The sequence below is a fragment of the Aulonocara sp. 'chitande type north' Nkhata Bay genome, linkage group LG11 (genome assembly GCF_057382095.1).
Source record: "Aulonocara sp. 'chitande type north' Nkhata Bay isolate Kocher_YH1m ecotype deep benthic linkage group LG11, A_spYH_male_GT1.1, whole genome shotgun sequence".
NCBI lineage: Eukaryota > Metazoa > Chordata > Actinopteri > Cichliformes > Cichlidae > Aulonocara > Aulonocara sp. 'chitande type north' Nkhata Bay.
Window position 1 is genome coordinate 38,177,359 of NC_141354.1, and position 16,442 is coordinate 38,193,800.

Sequence of the window (16,442 nt, forward strand, 5' to 3'; positions counted from 1 at the left end):
CTTGGCTCTCCATCTGCATCTAAAGGACAAAGGTCACTCTTTCAAGGACACTAATGTTCAAAATTTGGACTGAGAAGACAGATGGTTTGAAAGACAAGTGAAGAAGCCATCTATGTCCACAATGAACAACCCTCTTTGAACAGAGGCTTTCGACACCAACTGTCTGCCATCAATAAGCCAGTTTGGTGATCCTTCCTAGACACCTTAATGCCCGCTCACATCATGAACCATTTCAACTCAGGAAATCACATGATAGGGTGGGGCTAAGTTTCACAGTGAGCTCACCCGAACTCTTGGCTGATTGTGACCCAAACCCGTTTTCACACCTTGGCCCGTGTGATTAGGTAGAGGATCAATAGCGGGTCCATGACCTCCTTGGGGGACACTCCCATAGAGCTTGGAAATCTGGCACTCACCACCAATCGACCTTAAAACTGAAGAAGCTTCTCGCATGAAACATCTTCAAGAAAATTAAAGAAGATCAGATGCTTTTCTTTCCAAGTTCTTTAGATTATTAAAGGAACATTGAAGTGGTCGGGCAGACGTCAGTCTGTTTGCATCTGTAATAACTTTGAATAAGTCATCTTCAGTTAAACGACTCTGAGCATCTTTAAACAAATGCACTGTAATGAACACTGGGCTGCTTTCTAAAAAACCACTTTTACAAAGTCTCTGATGGACGTGGGAGGAGGAGCGAGGATGACATTTATATCAGATGAAGAGTTCTGACTGTGTCACAGCTGCACAGACGTCTCATCGTGTCGGGTATGTTCTGCATATGTTTGGTTTATTTGATAATCTCACACATTCATTGTCTGGTATTCTAATAAACAAAATGATGATAATTGAAGGAAGACAACATTTTTAAAGTTGAACGTTTCAAATATTAAATATGTTTGATAGTTTTGTTTGAATGATTAGATTAGATAGAAATGGAGTGAATGACAGAGACAGCTGCCTCTTTGTTGATGCTGCTTTAAGTGTTATGATTAATAATGAACGAGCAGCTGCAGATGAGATTCATGAGGACGTCTTCACAGTTTTTCAGCTCTCAGTCATGAAGAGGTGTGGACTGATCCTGCTGCTGCTCTCAGGTCTGTGAACTCATCTCAGTCGCCTCATTTATAGTTTGAATAAAACTTTTGATGTCAGAAAATCAAAGAAAGCACAAAGTGAACTGCTCCATAGGGATTATTTTAAAGGTGTCTGTAAACGAGCTTCAAGCAGTCACAGGAACACTCGTACAATCTCCAAAGACCTTTGTCATGTCAACTAAACTTCTAAAGGTTTCTTTGGGTCCAGTTAGAAGTTTGATTGACAGTTTAATAGTCGGCAGTTTGTAACAGTCTGTATAAAGTATAAAAGAGTAAAAACGGAAAGAAAGGAGGGAAGAGTCAGTGCATGAACGTGGCTGTTTGTGTGCACTGCTGAGAAAAACACGTCTTGATTTTATTTTCTGTGTAGAAATCTGACTGAAAGCCTGAAACGCTGCAAACCCGTCAGCTCGCTGAAAAAGATCCTGACTGCTTTTACCACGTCCGTGTGCACGTTAGAGCAGGGCGATATGGCCAAAAATATTTATCACGATATAGATTAGAAAATTTGCGATAGAACTGACGATATAATTGATGCGAGACAAAATACAACTCCACAACTTTGCTAGCGCACAAAAACCCATCCATTTATTTTCACTTAAACAAGCAGCTGTTTTATGTACATTAAAGCTTTATAAAAATGTAACAGTGCAAATGCAAATTCTTTGCTGAAAGTTTAACCAAAAGGCATTTCCAGTAGAAATGGGCTGACATATCCTGAGCATAACCATGTATAATATCCACCGAAGTTAAAAAGAGGAGCTTTGCAACATTAAACTGCAGTGTGCCAAATAAAAAAGTCAAATATGTATTTTTCAGACCATAAGTTGCACGGGATTATAAGGCACATTAAGCGAAACAAAGCAGTCAGATAAATCAAACTTTATTAAACTCATTCTTCTTGCTTCCTCCACTTCTGTACCATCGATTCATTAATGCTGTTTTCTATCACAGCTGCTCTATTCCCATGTTGTTGCAGTATATTAATGACTAACCTCGTATTGTGGATGGATTATCTCAGTTGTTCTCCTGACTGAAGTTTGGTCCGTTTACAGCATCCTGCTATGCGACTGCATTTGTCTCTAACCATGAGGAACCTTCACGTTAACTTTTATTGAGTGGAAAAGTGTTAGCGTTCATCCTCCAGCTTCAGTGTTTATGCTATGCTAACATAGCTGTGTTGCTAGCGATCACGTAGCACATCATTATATACCAGCTAGCCCAACTTCAGTAACTTTACAAACATCACAGCTGTTTAGTTTCCTGTCTTCATTTATGTTGGAAGTGATAGCAGAGCAGTAAGTTTGAATTTTTTCAGAAATCTCTCAGTCAGAACAAGCGAAACTAGCGAGCTAACTTCCGCTAGCTTCTAACTCCGTTAAATGTAATAAATTCTGTTTTCATGGATGCTTGGATGTTAAACTTCATAGTTACACCTGGTAAAGCAGCAATGCTGATCGTTTTATTAAAGATGAAAGAATTTACACAGTTTTTAACTCTCAGTGACGCTGCAGTGTTTGTTTGACTTCGGGACCTGAATGATCTGACGGACAAACACCAAACCAGTTCCACATCACTGAAGTTGCACCATTTTTACAAACCTATTCTGGTTCATCCGTTTCACTCAACGATCCGCTTTCCCCCTTCTCATTCTCCGTTGCCGCCATGCTCTTTTGGCCATGTGCGTATGAAAACAAAGGCACTACACATGTGTGTTTTACCCATATTCTATCACGATATTTCATTTTCTTATCGTTGCCTAACATTGTACCGGTATTACCGTGAACGGTATAATATGGCCCAGCCCTAGTGCACGTGTTGTTCAGCTTTGAGCCTCGACCACTAACACGTCGTTTTCCTTCATTGTGCACACTGAAGAGGAAAAATCGTCCAAATGCATGTGCAATAAGGCCAGAGTGAAAAACAAACTTAGCACTGTTAAAGCAGCTTTTTAAGCTGATGTGAGAGTTTCGCCCTGGAGCAGGAAACCAGTGTGTAGGTGTCCACAGGCACCGTAAAACAGCTTTTAACCAGTACACGAGTTACACATCCTTTGAAGGACACATATATTAACATATATTCACGTCTTTAAAGATGTCAACAAAAAGTTTGCGTTGTGGTAGCATGTAAAGAATTTATTCTCCTGATGACTAAAATAGTCGAGCTGAGGTGAGTCTGTGACCGCGCTGACTGACTCGTGTCCTCTCAGGTTACGTGATGGTCTGCCATCTTCAGTCTGATCAGTTAGTCAGACAGCTCCACTTCATTAACGTGACAAAGTCCTGGAACGATGCTCAGCAATACTGCAGAGATGAGTACATTGACCTCGCCATCGTTAACAGCTCAGCTCTCATCCAGGAAGCCCAGAACAGTGTGGGGAGCACCGAGGCGTGGATTGGACTCTCCAAGAGCAGCTGGGAATGGTCTCAAACTGGTCCAGTTCAGTCATCCTGGTTTAACATGTGGTCACCGGGACAGCCAGGGACTGATGAGTGTGTTACAATATCTAGTGATGGATCATGGTCCACAAGACCGTGCTCAGCTACTTATGACTTTGTCTGCTATGACGGTGAGTGTTTCAGACTTTGGTACCAGGGTTTGACAAACTGAACATTTTAGCTGCAGGTTTGAATCCGTCTGATCTTTTGTTTCAGCTGCGACTAACAAACACATCCTGGTGGAGAACTCAATGACCTGGTCTGATATCCAGGTGACGAAATCAATGAACTGGTCTGATATCCAGGTGACGAAATCAATGAACTGGTCTGATATCCAGGTGACGAAATCAATGACCTGGTCTGATGCTCAGTCATACTGCAGACAGAACTACACAGACCTGAGCACCATCAACAACACGCAGGACAACAGCCAGGTCGCTTCTATGTTGTCACTTACTGCTGGTGCCTGGATTGGACTGTACAGAAACTGGACGTGGTCAAATTCGAGCACAGCCTCCAACCTGACGTGGGGGCCCGGGCAGCCTAATGTCACTCAAAACTGTGCCACAATAGTCGGATCAACAGGCTCCTTCAACAGTCATAATTGTAGTGACCAACGCCCCTTCCTCTGCTCCAGAGACAATGCAGGGCAAGGCAATGCAGGGCAAGGCAATGCAGGGCAAGGCAATGCAGGGCAAGGCAATGCAAAGAAAGGCAAGTTTATTTATATAGCACAATTGAACAACAAGGTGATTCACCTTAAGCTACAGAGACATTAAAAGACAAAAACAATAAAAAGCATGATTTAAAATTGATTTAAAAAAAAAAACAGTAGATAAAATCAGTAGTTAAAATGTCAGTTTTGAAATTTAAGCTTAAGTGTGGATTTGGTGCTTTATTCAAATGCAGCTGAGAGTAGGTGAGTCTTCAACCTGGATTTAAATAAACTGAGTGTTTCAGCTGATCTGAGGCTTTCTGGGAGTTTGTTCCAGATATAAGGAGCATAAAAGCTGAATGCAGCTTCTCCGTGTCTGGTTCTGACTCTGGGAACTGATCTGATAAAAAACCGGATCCAGATGACCTGAGGGATCTGGAAGGTTCATACTGGGTCAGGAGGTCATTGATGTATTTTGGTCCTAAACCATTCAGAGCTTTATAGACCAGCATCAGAACTTTAAAGTCTATCCTCTGACGGACAGGCAGCCAGTGTAAAGACCTCAGAGCTGGACTGATGTGGTCCACTTTTTTGGTCTTAGTGAGGACTCGAGCAGCAGAGTTCTGAATGAGCTGTAGTTGTCTGACTGATTTTTTAGGTAGACATGTAGAGGTCTAGGAGTGAGTCTGTCCTCTGTGTTTCTGCACAGTCTGGTCCTCCTGGGCTCATCGGGCTTTTCTTTCTCTTTCTCAAACCTTCAGCCTTGAGGTCAGTGAAGGTTCAGCTGAGGGCGGGATCTGCAGACCTGAACGACCCCACAGTGCAAGAATCCATCCTGCAGCAGGTCAGAGGTCACACGGGCCCCGATACAAGGAACAGACCGCTATAACTACTGTGAAATGATAGAGAGCAGTGAGTCTGTGCAGGTTCAGGGACACGTGACAGCACACAGCTGCAGAGATACGGGGCTCGTTTAATGCAATCCCATCCATTTGTATTATTTAACCTTTTTAACTGGTAACTTGAAGAAGTCACTTAATTTCAGATTACTGTGAGGAGACGACGTGAACCAATGACAGGCAATGAGGCCTAATTCCAGACTTCAGTTTCATCCCCAGCCAGTTTATTTAGTTCATTTCCCCCAGAAACAGCACCAACAACGTTTTCTGCTCACTACAGAAACAACGGCTGATTAATGAGGAGCTTCTGTTAATGTGTGAAAACTGTGTTTCAGGTGAGGGAGAAGCTGGTGGAGCAAGGAGTCACTGAGGAGGTGAAGCTGAGGTGGAGGACGCAGCCTGATGGGAAGGTTTTCCACAGAGAGGAGGAGACAGCCACTTACTGTGAGAAGGAAGACTGTGCCGGTTTAGTCTGAACGTTATTGGCTGATGTTCCTCAGATGATCTGCTGTGTAATTCAACTTATTTCCATCTCTGTACTCTGACTGCTGGACTGTAACAGCGTAGCTTTGCATGACTGACAGTTGGAAATCATCCTTCTTTATCCTAAGCTCAGATCAGAGTGTCTGATGAGCTGTTTTATGCCTCTTTGTTTCTTCTGATTTGTGAAGCTAAAGTTTGCAGGTGAGCGGGTGGGCGGACCTTCTGTGTCTCAGATATAAATGTTCATGATATCCTGTCTCTACATATGAAAGTTCAAGAGGAGAAAAAGGTGAAACTGAGTGTTCAGAGCAGCCTGATGTCTGAGCTTTTTGACTTCATACTTTATAGTTCAAATGAGCACCCAGCAATATAACAGTAGATATGCCATATATGTCAGTGAATCGCGCATTTATGCTCTCTATTATCATATTAAATATACATTTTTCTGTCTCAGAAACGTCTCTGCTGCTGTTTGATTCTGTAAACTACAGTCATGGCTCTGCATCCATCTTCATTGTAAACTCTATTCAATAAAGTCTATTGATATTTTATTGTCCTGTCAGAACTTTCAGTTGCTTCATTTTTATGCTCTTATTTTGAATTTGATGCAGTAACACACATCATAAAGGCTGAGACAACATGAAGTTTAATGCTAAACAATAAGAGTCTCACATACAGTGAAGCTGATTGGCGGGACAGCAGTCACATGACTGGCTATGAAATCCCAGACAGACAATCCAACAGTTTGTGAAACATCTGAATGTAAAATGCTGAAAACTTCTGCTGCTCATCTGTTCACAGAAAAATCTGTGAAAGCGACGAGACAGCTGTGTGACGGTGATTTTCAAAATAAATTCAGATCAAATATTTTCTGTTTTAAAACACAAAGTGTTTCACAGTCTGATAAAACTCCACATTAAGACCAGAGTACCTGTCCACACAGCGGTGCATTCACTGCTGCACACACACACACACACGCGCGCGCGCACACGCGCACACGCACACGCACATTAGAGGAACAAAAGCCAAAAACAACAGGAAACAGATTAAAGCTCATCTATAAAATGAGTTGTCAGCAGTCGCTGCCCTGACATGGACGTGGCTGATGTGTTTACAGATGCATGTCTTTATTTTTCCTTTTCATGATGATCATGTGTTTTGAATAATTGTATTGTTTGTTATTTTCTCTTTTACCGTGGGAGGGGCTTTCGTGAGAATGAGATAAAGTAAATGATGGGCTGAGGAAAGCTGTTCCAAAGTTGGGAGCTGTGACTCTGGGTCGGTTTAGTCTGCCCACCAGGAAGTGACTGATCAGCTGATTTTTAATGGCTGATGTTCACAGGTTGATTTGACTCTTTTTTATCTTTAGAAAAATGCTCGTTTTGTTGGACAATAACATTTTTGTTATTCAGAGATGCTAACAGTAGAAAAGGTCTGAGTGGTAATGATCGAGTTTTCCTTCAGGACTTCATCGTTCTTCCTGAAAATGTGTGACTGACCATTTAAAAGTCCAGCCCTTCACCTCCACAGTAACACTCTAAGGAGTTTAAGACCATGGCGCCATCTGCTGGCCAAACCTTCACATTGCACCACGAGAATAGAATAGAATTCAACTTTATTGTCATTGCACACGTCACAAGTACAAGGCAATGAAACGCAGTTTGCATCCATCCAGAAAGTGCTTTAGCCACAATATAGATGTATTACAGAAATGGGTCTGTTACAATGTTCATGGTATGAAGGTATGTCATGAATAAGCTCTAAGTATGTGCAGGCTGTAGTGAGTATACAGGCTATGAACAGGATATCAATATGAACTATGCAAGTTATAAACAGCTGGTTATAACTTGCATGTGGTTTATAGAAGATGGTTGATCTTCTATAAACCGTTTATAGAATTATAATTATTGTATTGTACAGTATGATTGTCTACACGGCGTTTACAGTAGCGCAGTTTAGATCAGTGAGATATGTGGCTAATTTCTACAGAGGCTGTATAAAGTGCTAGTGGTTGTGTGTGTGTGTGTATGTTCAGTCCATGAGTTGATGTGGGTCATGGACATTAGCTTGGAAACGATGTTTGATGATCTCCACATTTTCTTTAACTTTAAACTTCCTCAAAGACAATCTGACCTCAGTCCAGAATAATCCACTTACTTCTCTTTTTGTATTGCCGTGTGTGTGTTAACACTCTTCCTGTCTTGTTATTTTAGAGCTTCTTTCTTATTGGAAACTCCCTGCGTCTACACAAGTTTGACCATCTCATGTCAAACATGAACACTTTTACACTTTATTGAATGTAACAACAACCAAACTGCAGTCTGAAACCATCTTTGTAATAATAAAGAAGCCTCTCATGTCTGTCCTGTGTTTCCTGACCCCGATGCAGAAGTCTGCCTGATCCCAAACCAGAAAAACTATTTCTCCTGCTTTAACAGGCGAATTAAAGAGAAAAGATGACTGAACACGAGCCGAGACTCAGAACGTGTCAACCAGCTTTTATGTGTTTTTACTCAGAGGGTCCAAACTGCTTCAGCTCAGTCCAGAGATCCTCTGAAAACCCACTTCATGCGATTGTCCAGCCTCCTTCACCCAGTTCATGTGAGCTGCTTGTGCATGGTGGGTGTAGCTGAAGCAGACGAGCACTTAAAGGGTCTGCTGTCGGCTCCACCTGTATTTTTGCATTCTCAGTCAGTTTAACCTGAGCTCAAATCTGCATCAGCGTTTGGTCCAAAGTAGAAGCTGAATGCAACACTGCCTCCCAGAGGCCAAATGCACCAACTACAGCTTCATTCAGGCGGATTTACAGCTTGTAATGGATTTCCTTCCATCCATTTTATTTTGCAGGAACTGCTGTATACTGTGTGCAGAAAAACAGTAGACATAAAACTAACTGTACAAATGATATCAGCTTGAAAATGAATAACGCCAACGCAGTGTGGGAAAGCCCCACTCTTAGGGCATACTTCCACACACTGTCTCAATACTTTTAAATCACTACTCAAAACCCATCTGTTTAGAATTGCATACACCTGATCTGTCTTAGGCCGTTTTTACCTGCTCAGTTTTTATATTTACTTTTATGACTGTTTATGTCTAAATTTTATCTACCATGTTTGCTATATATACATTTTTCTTATGTTTTTCATGGTATTGTTTACGTGCTACTGTGAGGTGACCTTGAGGGTCTGAAAGGCGCCTATAAATAAAAAGTATTATCATTATTATTATTATTATTATCATTATTATTATTATCAATACAAATCAGACAAAAACAGATGCAGCAGGATCACAAACAGACACATGTTGGCTACATGTTGATGCTAAATGACTAAAATCACACGTGCAACACTTTCTACATATTTGACAACAGAAGAAGAACACAAACAAAGTTGGAATGTATTTTTAATTATTTTAAATTTTTATTTTATGCCAAATTAGATATTTTGCATAATCAAGCACCAAATCACAAAGTCTCCTCCCTGTTTGTACTGTAAGGTCAAAACCCTACAGTACTACAGAGAACCCCAACAATCAAACGATCCCCCTCTGAGCAAGCACGAGGCGACTGTGGGGAAGAAAAACTCCCTTTTAACAGGAAGAAACTTCCAACGGAACCGGGCTCAGAAGGGACGGCCATCCGCTGCGACCGGTTGGGGGGGATGGAAATCAAAAAGGAGACGAGATGGCGTGAACTACAGTTGTTAGAATTTGGATTTGGTGCTAAAATTCTGCTTCAAGATGTTAAAAGAAGCAGGGCGGCGGGGAAAAGCCAGGATGGTCATTTCAATCATCTCTGGCTTTAGTGAACCACCTGAAGGGTTTTCGCAGAGTTTTTCCCAACGCTGAAAAAAACCTGGAAATTTTGGACCTTTTGGGAGGACCGGGGATGACTCCGAGGCGCATTTTTAGATGCTTTGTCAGAACCTCATCAAAAGACGCATCCTTTGCCATCGCAGCCTTTAACACAGTGTCTGGGGAGCCAAACTCCTTGATGAGGCATTTGGTCATTTTCTTGATGAACTTTTTCTTGTCCTTCATCAGACTTGTGACGGACTCTGTGCTGCTGAGTTCAGGCTGCATCAGATCTCTCAGACGCTTGAGGATCGCGTCAGGTTCTTTTGTAGTACATGCTGCACTGGCAAAAAAGTGCTGAGTTTCAGGTTTGGATTTTCTGATGACTCTCATCATGAGGAGAACGGCGAGGTCACTGGAAATTTTCTCAGCATCAGAAGATGACGCTGATACAGACCTCATCTCTGACATGTCAGAGGAATCCTTGGGTGAGCCTGAAACACTGGCAGAGCGTTTTTGTGGGGAAATGCTCCCAGACTTTGGTGTCTGATCAGTCACCTGATCAGGTGTCTGATACCTGAGCAAAAGTCAAAAGTGGCCTTGCTCTACAAGCCTTCAGTACATAAAACAATATAATAGGAAAATAAGGATACTAAGGATATTGATTTCATGACACCATCTGTCCTTATGGACTAACGTCTCTGAGGAACGTTTCCAGCATCTTACTGAATCTCAGGACTAAGAGAGCTCTGAATGCAAAAAGGGTCCAAGCCAATACTAGCAGGGCATCGCTAATCAAGGGTCCAGTCAATATATCTGCTCTGTGACAGCAGGTAATAAAGTAATGGAGCAATATTCAGCCTGCAGCTTCCTGTGGTTAGCTGTTTACTGACAAATATGGGTCACCAACAGGAAGCGTCAGCCACATGTAGGTTATAACCTTCTCTCTGAGTGGGCACTTTGCATGTGACGACAGCTGAAACAGTACACAGTGCAGACTTAATCACAACACTGCGACTCAACCACTTTGTTATGGAATCTGATTTAGAGCAGAGATTAGAAGCAGGAAATGCCTGCTGAGGTCGGTGTAAACCAGTGGAGGCAGGTTTACACCGACATTAACAGGTGTTAAGTGTTAAAGTTGACTTTAACATGAGTGCAGAGAGAAAATGTGATGTTCCAGCACTCCTTAGAAAGAGAGCGTGTGTGATTCAGTGAGTGATGGTGTTGAACGGGACTCTCAGTTACAGGTCAGTGGTTGATTTTGTCATCATACCATCAGATCTGCAGTTTCTTGGACACACGGGTGAAGAGAGAGAAGCTCAGCTGATCAGCACTTGGTGGTGACTTGAATCAGGTGCTTGGTACCCGACAGACCTGGCGTTTCTAAACATATATGTCCCGGGAGGGTCTTGCAGAGGCCTCTTCCACATGGTGGAAGCATGAGCTGCAGCCTCAACATGGACCAGTGTGGCCCAGGCAGCGGCTGAGAGGAAAATTCAGTAGGAGTTTGGACAGGACATGAAGCAAGACTTTTAGCTGGCCCTGAAATGATTCTAGCAAACTGTAACTTGATTTGAGAGGAGGTAGTGGCCACTCCCACTGCCACGCCTTCCACAGAGAACATCGAATCGAATCCGGGGAAGAGGAGAAGGACTCACCCATCACTGCAGGTGAGGTCATTGTAGTAGTTGTGACAGTGACGGAGCAAATCTCCACGGGGTGAGATGAAATGAGCTGTGGTTGGAGCGTCGCTGGTCTTTGTCTTAGAGACAGGAGGAGCTCTGTCATTTGTCTCTATCACTGGCATCCTGGTCGCTTAACTGACGTCTTCTAGGGATGTCCTACAGGGAGGAGGCTCCAGGGCAGAGCCAGGACACGCTGGAGAGATCTGGCTCTTTGCTTGGCTGATCACCCTGCTCTCCCTGCTGCTTAGACTGCAGATGGATGGAAAATTTCACTTCTTCATGCGAGTTGGAATATGGCCAGATTTCCTAACGCTTTGCAGCAGGTGCAAAGTCAACTTTTAGTGTTAAAAAGCTACAGTTGGGATTTACTAAAGAGGCACAGTGAGAGTTTTGAATCAGAAAGGAGCAGACAGGGCTCATTTTCACCGGACTTACTGAGGAGTTACAGAACACACAAGGTTGTGGGGAGAACCTTTAAATTAAGTTTTATTATTTTGATGGTGGCAGGAGTGTTCATTTATTTTGAAAGAACAAGGAGAACAGAGCAAATGTGAAGAAAAACAGTTTGTGATGATTACGATAAAAAGAGACAGCAGCAGGTATATTACAGGTGATAGTGGCGTTGGCCTCATTCTTCTTCGTTGGTCCTCAGTGACGTCTGGAGGCTGCAACAGAAGAAGAAGACAGCAGCAGACAGGTCGGTGCTGATAAACAGGCTCAAACTCCAAATCATGACAAGTGATGCAAACAGAGAAAACTTTGTGATGATTCAGATAAAAAGAGACTCGGTGTTCAGAGGAAGCATGACGGTCTGACAGAGAAAGCCATCTGTGACCGTTGCTGAGGCTTTTTCTCATCCTCAGCACCGACAGTGTTTGTGTAATTACTCTCACTGCCAGAAGGGGGAGACACAGCTCCAGCCTGCAGGGAGAAACACTGCAGCTCTGGATTTCCAACAAAGGAGTTTATAAATCAGAGTTTTAGTTAAATAAGTTAGCAAACAAATGTAAAAGAAGAAGCACTGCACTGAGTGTTTTATACCTGCGCAATACTGTGACTCACCTGAGCTGCCAGACATCTTCAGCTCTCTGCTGCTGACCTGCTAACAAGATTTCCTGAGCAGAAACAAGAAGAACAGTTTAATTTTCAATAAAAAATAAAAAATATTGTTGAAATGTTTGAAAGTATATTTTACAAGTGTGTTCGGCCATGATTTATCAGTGAAAAGTCCATTTTATTTTCCACTTTATTTTTATAGCATCAGATCACAGCAACAGTCAGCTCAAGACACTTTGAGGGTTAAAACTCTACAACATTAGGAAGTAGGAATGGGTGCAAGAGAACAACGAAGGAAGTAATAACTGAAGTTTGTTCTGAAAGATTGACCTGAGAGGGAGAGTCAAAACAAACACTGAGCGGTTCTTGTAGAGAACCACTTCTACTGTTCCTTAGAATTGTTAGTCTGCTTGTCCATCTATCACCGGTTAACAGTACGTTTAGTCACTGTGCTATCCTAGCCTGGAGGGTTGCGATCTCAGGGATAATAGTAGATCAGCATGGGGTTTTGAGGCTCGTTTTATTTATTTATTTTTTCCCCTTTTTTTTTTCCTCTCCCCCTCTTTCTTTTGGGGCGGGGGGGTTCCAGAGGTTGGGACATATTTTTTCTGCACCTGCATTTTGGTACCTGAATGGCAAGCTCGCAAAGTCATCTGCTCTTCGTTTTATAAGCTGGAATGTTAAAGGTATAAATAATCCGGTTAAACGCACAAGGGCTTTTACTCATTTAAAATCATTGAGATCCGATGTTGTATATCTGCAGGAAACACACCTCCGATCAAGTGAACAAATTCAACTAATTAAACTGTTTCTCTGCTTGTCTGCATTGCCACAAATTGTTCTATTTGGTGATGTATCATAGAACTGTACTATATAGTGTATGTACGTTTCTGTGTTTGCTAGTAACTACCATCAACCTAAGGTCTCAGCTAATTTATCTTTGCAGAGATGTTCATTTGATTGTAACAGCAGTAGGAAAGAGCAGTAACAAGAGTAGGACAGCTAAGCTAATTATGGCTAAACATTTGGAATTTAATGAAAGCAAAAATTGACCTTGCAAAGATGGATAGGTTTATTTAGAAAGTCAGCTATTTACATTTAGTGTTCGTCCCAAGTAGGAGATTTTGAATTGAGTCTAAATTGACCGCAAATTTACTTAACTTGTTCAAATCAACCAGGCTGTTACTGAAGCAGTCGAGGAATTACCTTTGAGGTCTCAGTCATAGGTAGTAATGCAAAATCTAACATTACACTAACCTTATATTTTTGTAAAAGGCAAAATGGACTTTTTTCCAGGGTGGGGGAGTGTTTCATGTCTGTAAGTTAAAATTGTTATTTTTGTTGTTTCCTGATTTCTAAGAATTGGGAGAACAATTACATGCTAACAAAATGATGCATTTTGGTTGCCCATGTTTGGTGTTGCTTTGGGCTTAGGGTGATCACTGACGATGACTTACACCTAAAAGAGCTCAAAATCAGAAAACGTTGCTCTAAAACATGTTGACATGGTAAATGAAAATGAACAATAATCAAAATTGATCATGCAAACTGAAAGACTACTTACTATGTTTCTCTTGTTACTTCATTAGCCTCAGTGTTCTCAGATCATTCTTTACATAAAAGCACCCAGTTGTCTTGCAAAGAATGTGTAGGATTAGTGCAATCACACACATTCGAAGATACTGGTAGTTATTGTTTCAAATGCCTATTTCATGACAACCAGGCTAAATTCATCTAAGGGAGTATGAAAGAGATTATCTGGATGCTGAAATGATTGTTAAAATACATTAGGCCAATAATAGTAGACCTGTGCTACATTTGTCCAGCTAGGCAACACATATTTCTGCATAAGAGATACATGAGACACCCTTTAAATAAGCAAATTTCATGTTTAAAACATGGAAATGCAGCCAAAATGGACCATACAATGGCCTCAGTGAACACATCAGCACATAAGTAGAGATGAGGAAACTCAATCACATTAGACATTAATATGACTATGAGTAAATTATATATATTATATATTCTGTTACATGGTTTAAAGAATACAATGTGATAATCACACATGAGAACGCTGTTTCCAGTTATACAAATTTATTTTATTTCACTATTAAAGAAACCAATTATGTGAATAAAAGCTCACCACAAGAACATCTCCCAACCCAGTCTTACAAAGTTGCAGTTACAATAAAAAACTGTTGGTGAGCTAAAAAACAATCCTGGTGCTGATGCTTGTCATTGAACGTTTTGGACAGAGCTCTTGATTGAAATGCCTACCGTTGTGCGTAGGCATTTCGGTCCAGATGTTATGGAGTTCAGTTCAGCTAAGATGTATTTCTAAAGCACCGGATGGCAAAAATAGCCGCTTCTCGGCTGTTTATATTGTAAGGTAAAGACCATACAATATAAGAGAGAAAACCCCCCAACAATCAGATGATCCCCTGTGAGCAAACCCTTGATGACAGTGTCTGTGAAGGTTATCAGTCATCAAGGCCATAGTAGTCTAAGGAGCTTGGAAAGAAAAGCGCCTGGACTTCTTTAAGTTAAAGAAGTCCAGGCGCTTTTCTCCAAGCTCCTTAGACTTGGTGACGGTGGGAAAGAAAAACTCCCTTTTAACAGGAAGAAACTTTCGGCAGAACCAGGCTCAGTGAGGGGCGGCCATCTGCCTCGACCGGTTGGGGGGGGGGGCACAGCTGTTATAACCCCTGACGCAGCATAGCTTCTAATTCTGAAAGATACGTAGATACCTTAAACCTGCACTCTATGCAGGACACCAAGCGATGACACGACTTGCAGTACTATAGGAGTCTATGCAGAAACAGTTTTCTCTCTTGAATCTCTGTAATTTTTTTGCTACTGAGTGTCTGGGTGCAGTCACTCATTTTGGGCCAATTAAATCAAATGAACTTCCATTGTCTAAGTTATAGCCCTATTGAACCTGCGTTAACCAGGTTTAATAGGGAGGGCCAAAGTCCTAGTTGTGCTAAATTTCCTCGAATTCTCCTCGGAGATTTTCGAGTAGCTTCCTTTGTTCTTGAAAGTTCTTTTCCATTTGTCTCATCGCTTCCCGTCCATTCCACATCTTTTTGGTAAGGTCACTAACCTTATTTTCTAAGGCCTTATTTTGTTGTTTGAGTATGTCAACTTGGACATCGTAGTTGTTTATCAGATTGTTATGTTCTTCCTGTGAAACTTTGGGAGTCTGAGCTTGGGTTTGCAACGCCATGTCTTCTGTTGTCAAGGCTTCCTGTGAATCATACAGATTTTTCTTGACCTCTTCAAGCTCTCTTTTCATTTCCTCAAATTCATGGCACAACAACTCCTTTTCTCTGTTGGTCACGTTAACATCATGTTGGGAGTCTTTCTCAGTGGCTTTGAAGATCCGTGACTCTCCTTTCGCACCCTCATCGTGTGGTTTCAGTTCTTTTTGAGAATCACCACTCCTTTTGGAAAGCTCCTGGAGGTCCTGTTCAAGAAGTTCGTTATGCCGCCTCAATATGTCAATTTCATGTGCAAAGCATTGGCGTTCCAGGGTCTGTCTGAGCTGTTCACTGTCCGTTGTTTTGTTTTCCTCATTCATGATCCTTTTTCTTTCTTCACTCTCTTGTAACTCTTTAAAGGCTGTGTTTGCCTGATGGAGCTCAGTTTTAACAGCCTGTATTTCCTGTTGCATGTCATCTTTTTCCTTTTCAAAGTCCCTTTTCAGCTCACACATGCGTTTTATCATCACATCATTTTCCTCTCTTAAAGACTGGTTGTCCTTTTCCATGCCTTTCACTTTTATAACATAACCTGCCTTTTTGCTTTGCAGCTCTCTGATTTCATCCTGCATTTCCTGCATCACCTCTTTGTGTTGCTGAATTTCTTTGCTATTGGAGCTTTGTGAATCCTGTAGAACTGTATTCAAATATTCCAGCTCTTGAATTCTGATGTGAATTGTTTCATTCTCTAGTTGCAGGTCTCTTTTCCTCTTGTTTTTAGAGAACCCACTTCGTTTGAAGAGAACTTCAATGTTTTTTTGGAGAATCTTGTTCTCATTTATGAGCTCTCTTTTTTGCTCCTTAAGGTCGGCGTTCTCGACTTTAAGGTCACGTATGGTAGAGTTTTGTTGTTTGAGAGTTTTATTCTCATTTTTCAGCTCTTTGATTTGCTGTTTAAGTTTTTCGTTCTCGGCTCTCATGTTGCATACAACAGGATTTGACAGACTCATATTTCAAATTGAAGTTGATGCTAAATCTCTGTACCAACTAAAAGATTTTTTAAAAATACCGTCAACTGTGTCAGAAACGCAAGTTTCCAGTAGTTTCCTGCCTAGTGAATTCTTCCACTCTCTT

General features: G+C 41.6%; 2 protein-coding genes across 2 annotated transcripts; one reads left to right on the forward strand and one right to left on the reverse strand.

Annotated features, from left to right (window-relative positions):
- Positions 1 to 571: 571 nt before the first annotated feature.
- On the forward strand, positions 572 to 6,063 carry LOC147319784 (putative C-type lectin domain family 20 member A). Its single transcript, XM_086312554.1, has 5 exons — positions 572 to 1,094; positions 3,304 to 3,663; positions 3,749 to 4,174; positions 4,937 to 5,031; positions 5,422 to 6,063. Exons 1-5 carry the CDS (start codon positions 914 to 916, stop codon positions 5,560 to 5,562), a joined length of 1,203 nt encoding a protein of 400 aa, XP_086168680.1. The 5' UTR covers positions 572 to 913; the 3' UTR covers positions 5,563 to 6,063.
- Positions 6,064 to 8,969: 2,906 nt separating this feature from the next.
- LOC147319785 (uncharacterized) lies at positions 8,970 to 16,442 on the reverse strand. The gene is made up of 2 exons (XM_086312555.1): positions 12,115 to 16,442; positions 8,970 to 11,717 (listed from the first exon to the last, which is right to left on the reverse strand). The coding sequence occupies exon 1, from the start codon at positions 16,316 to 16,318 to the stop codon at positions 15,092 to 15,094; it is 1,227 nt and encodes a 408-aa protein (XP_086168681.1). The 5' UTR covers positions 16,319 to 16,442; the 3' UTR covers positions 8,970 to 11,717; positions 12,115 to 15,091.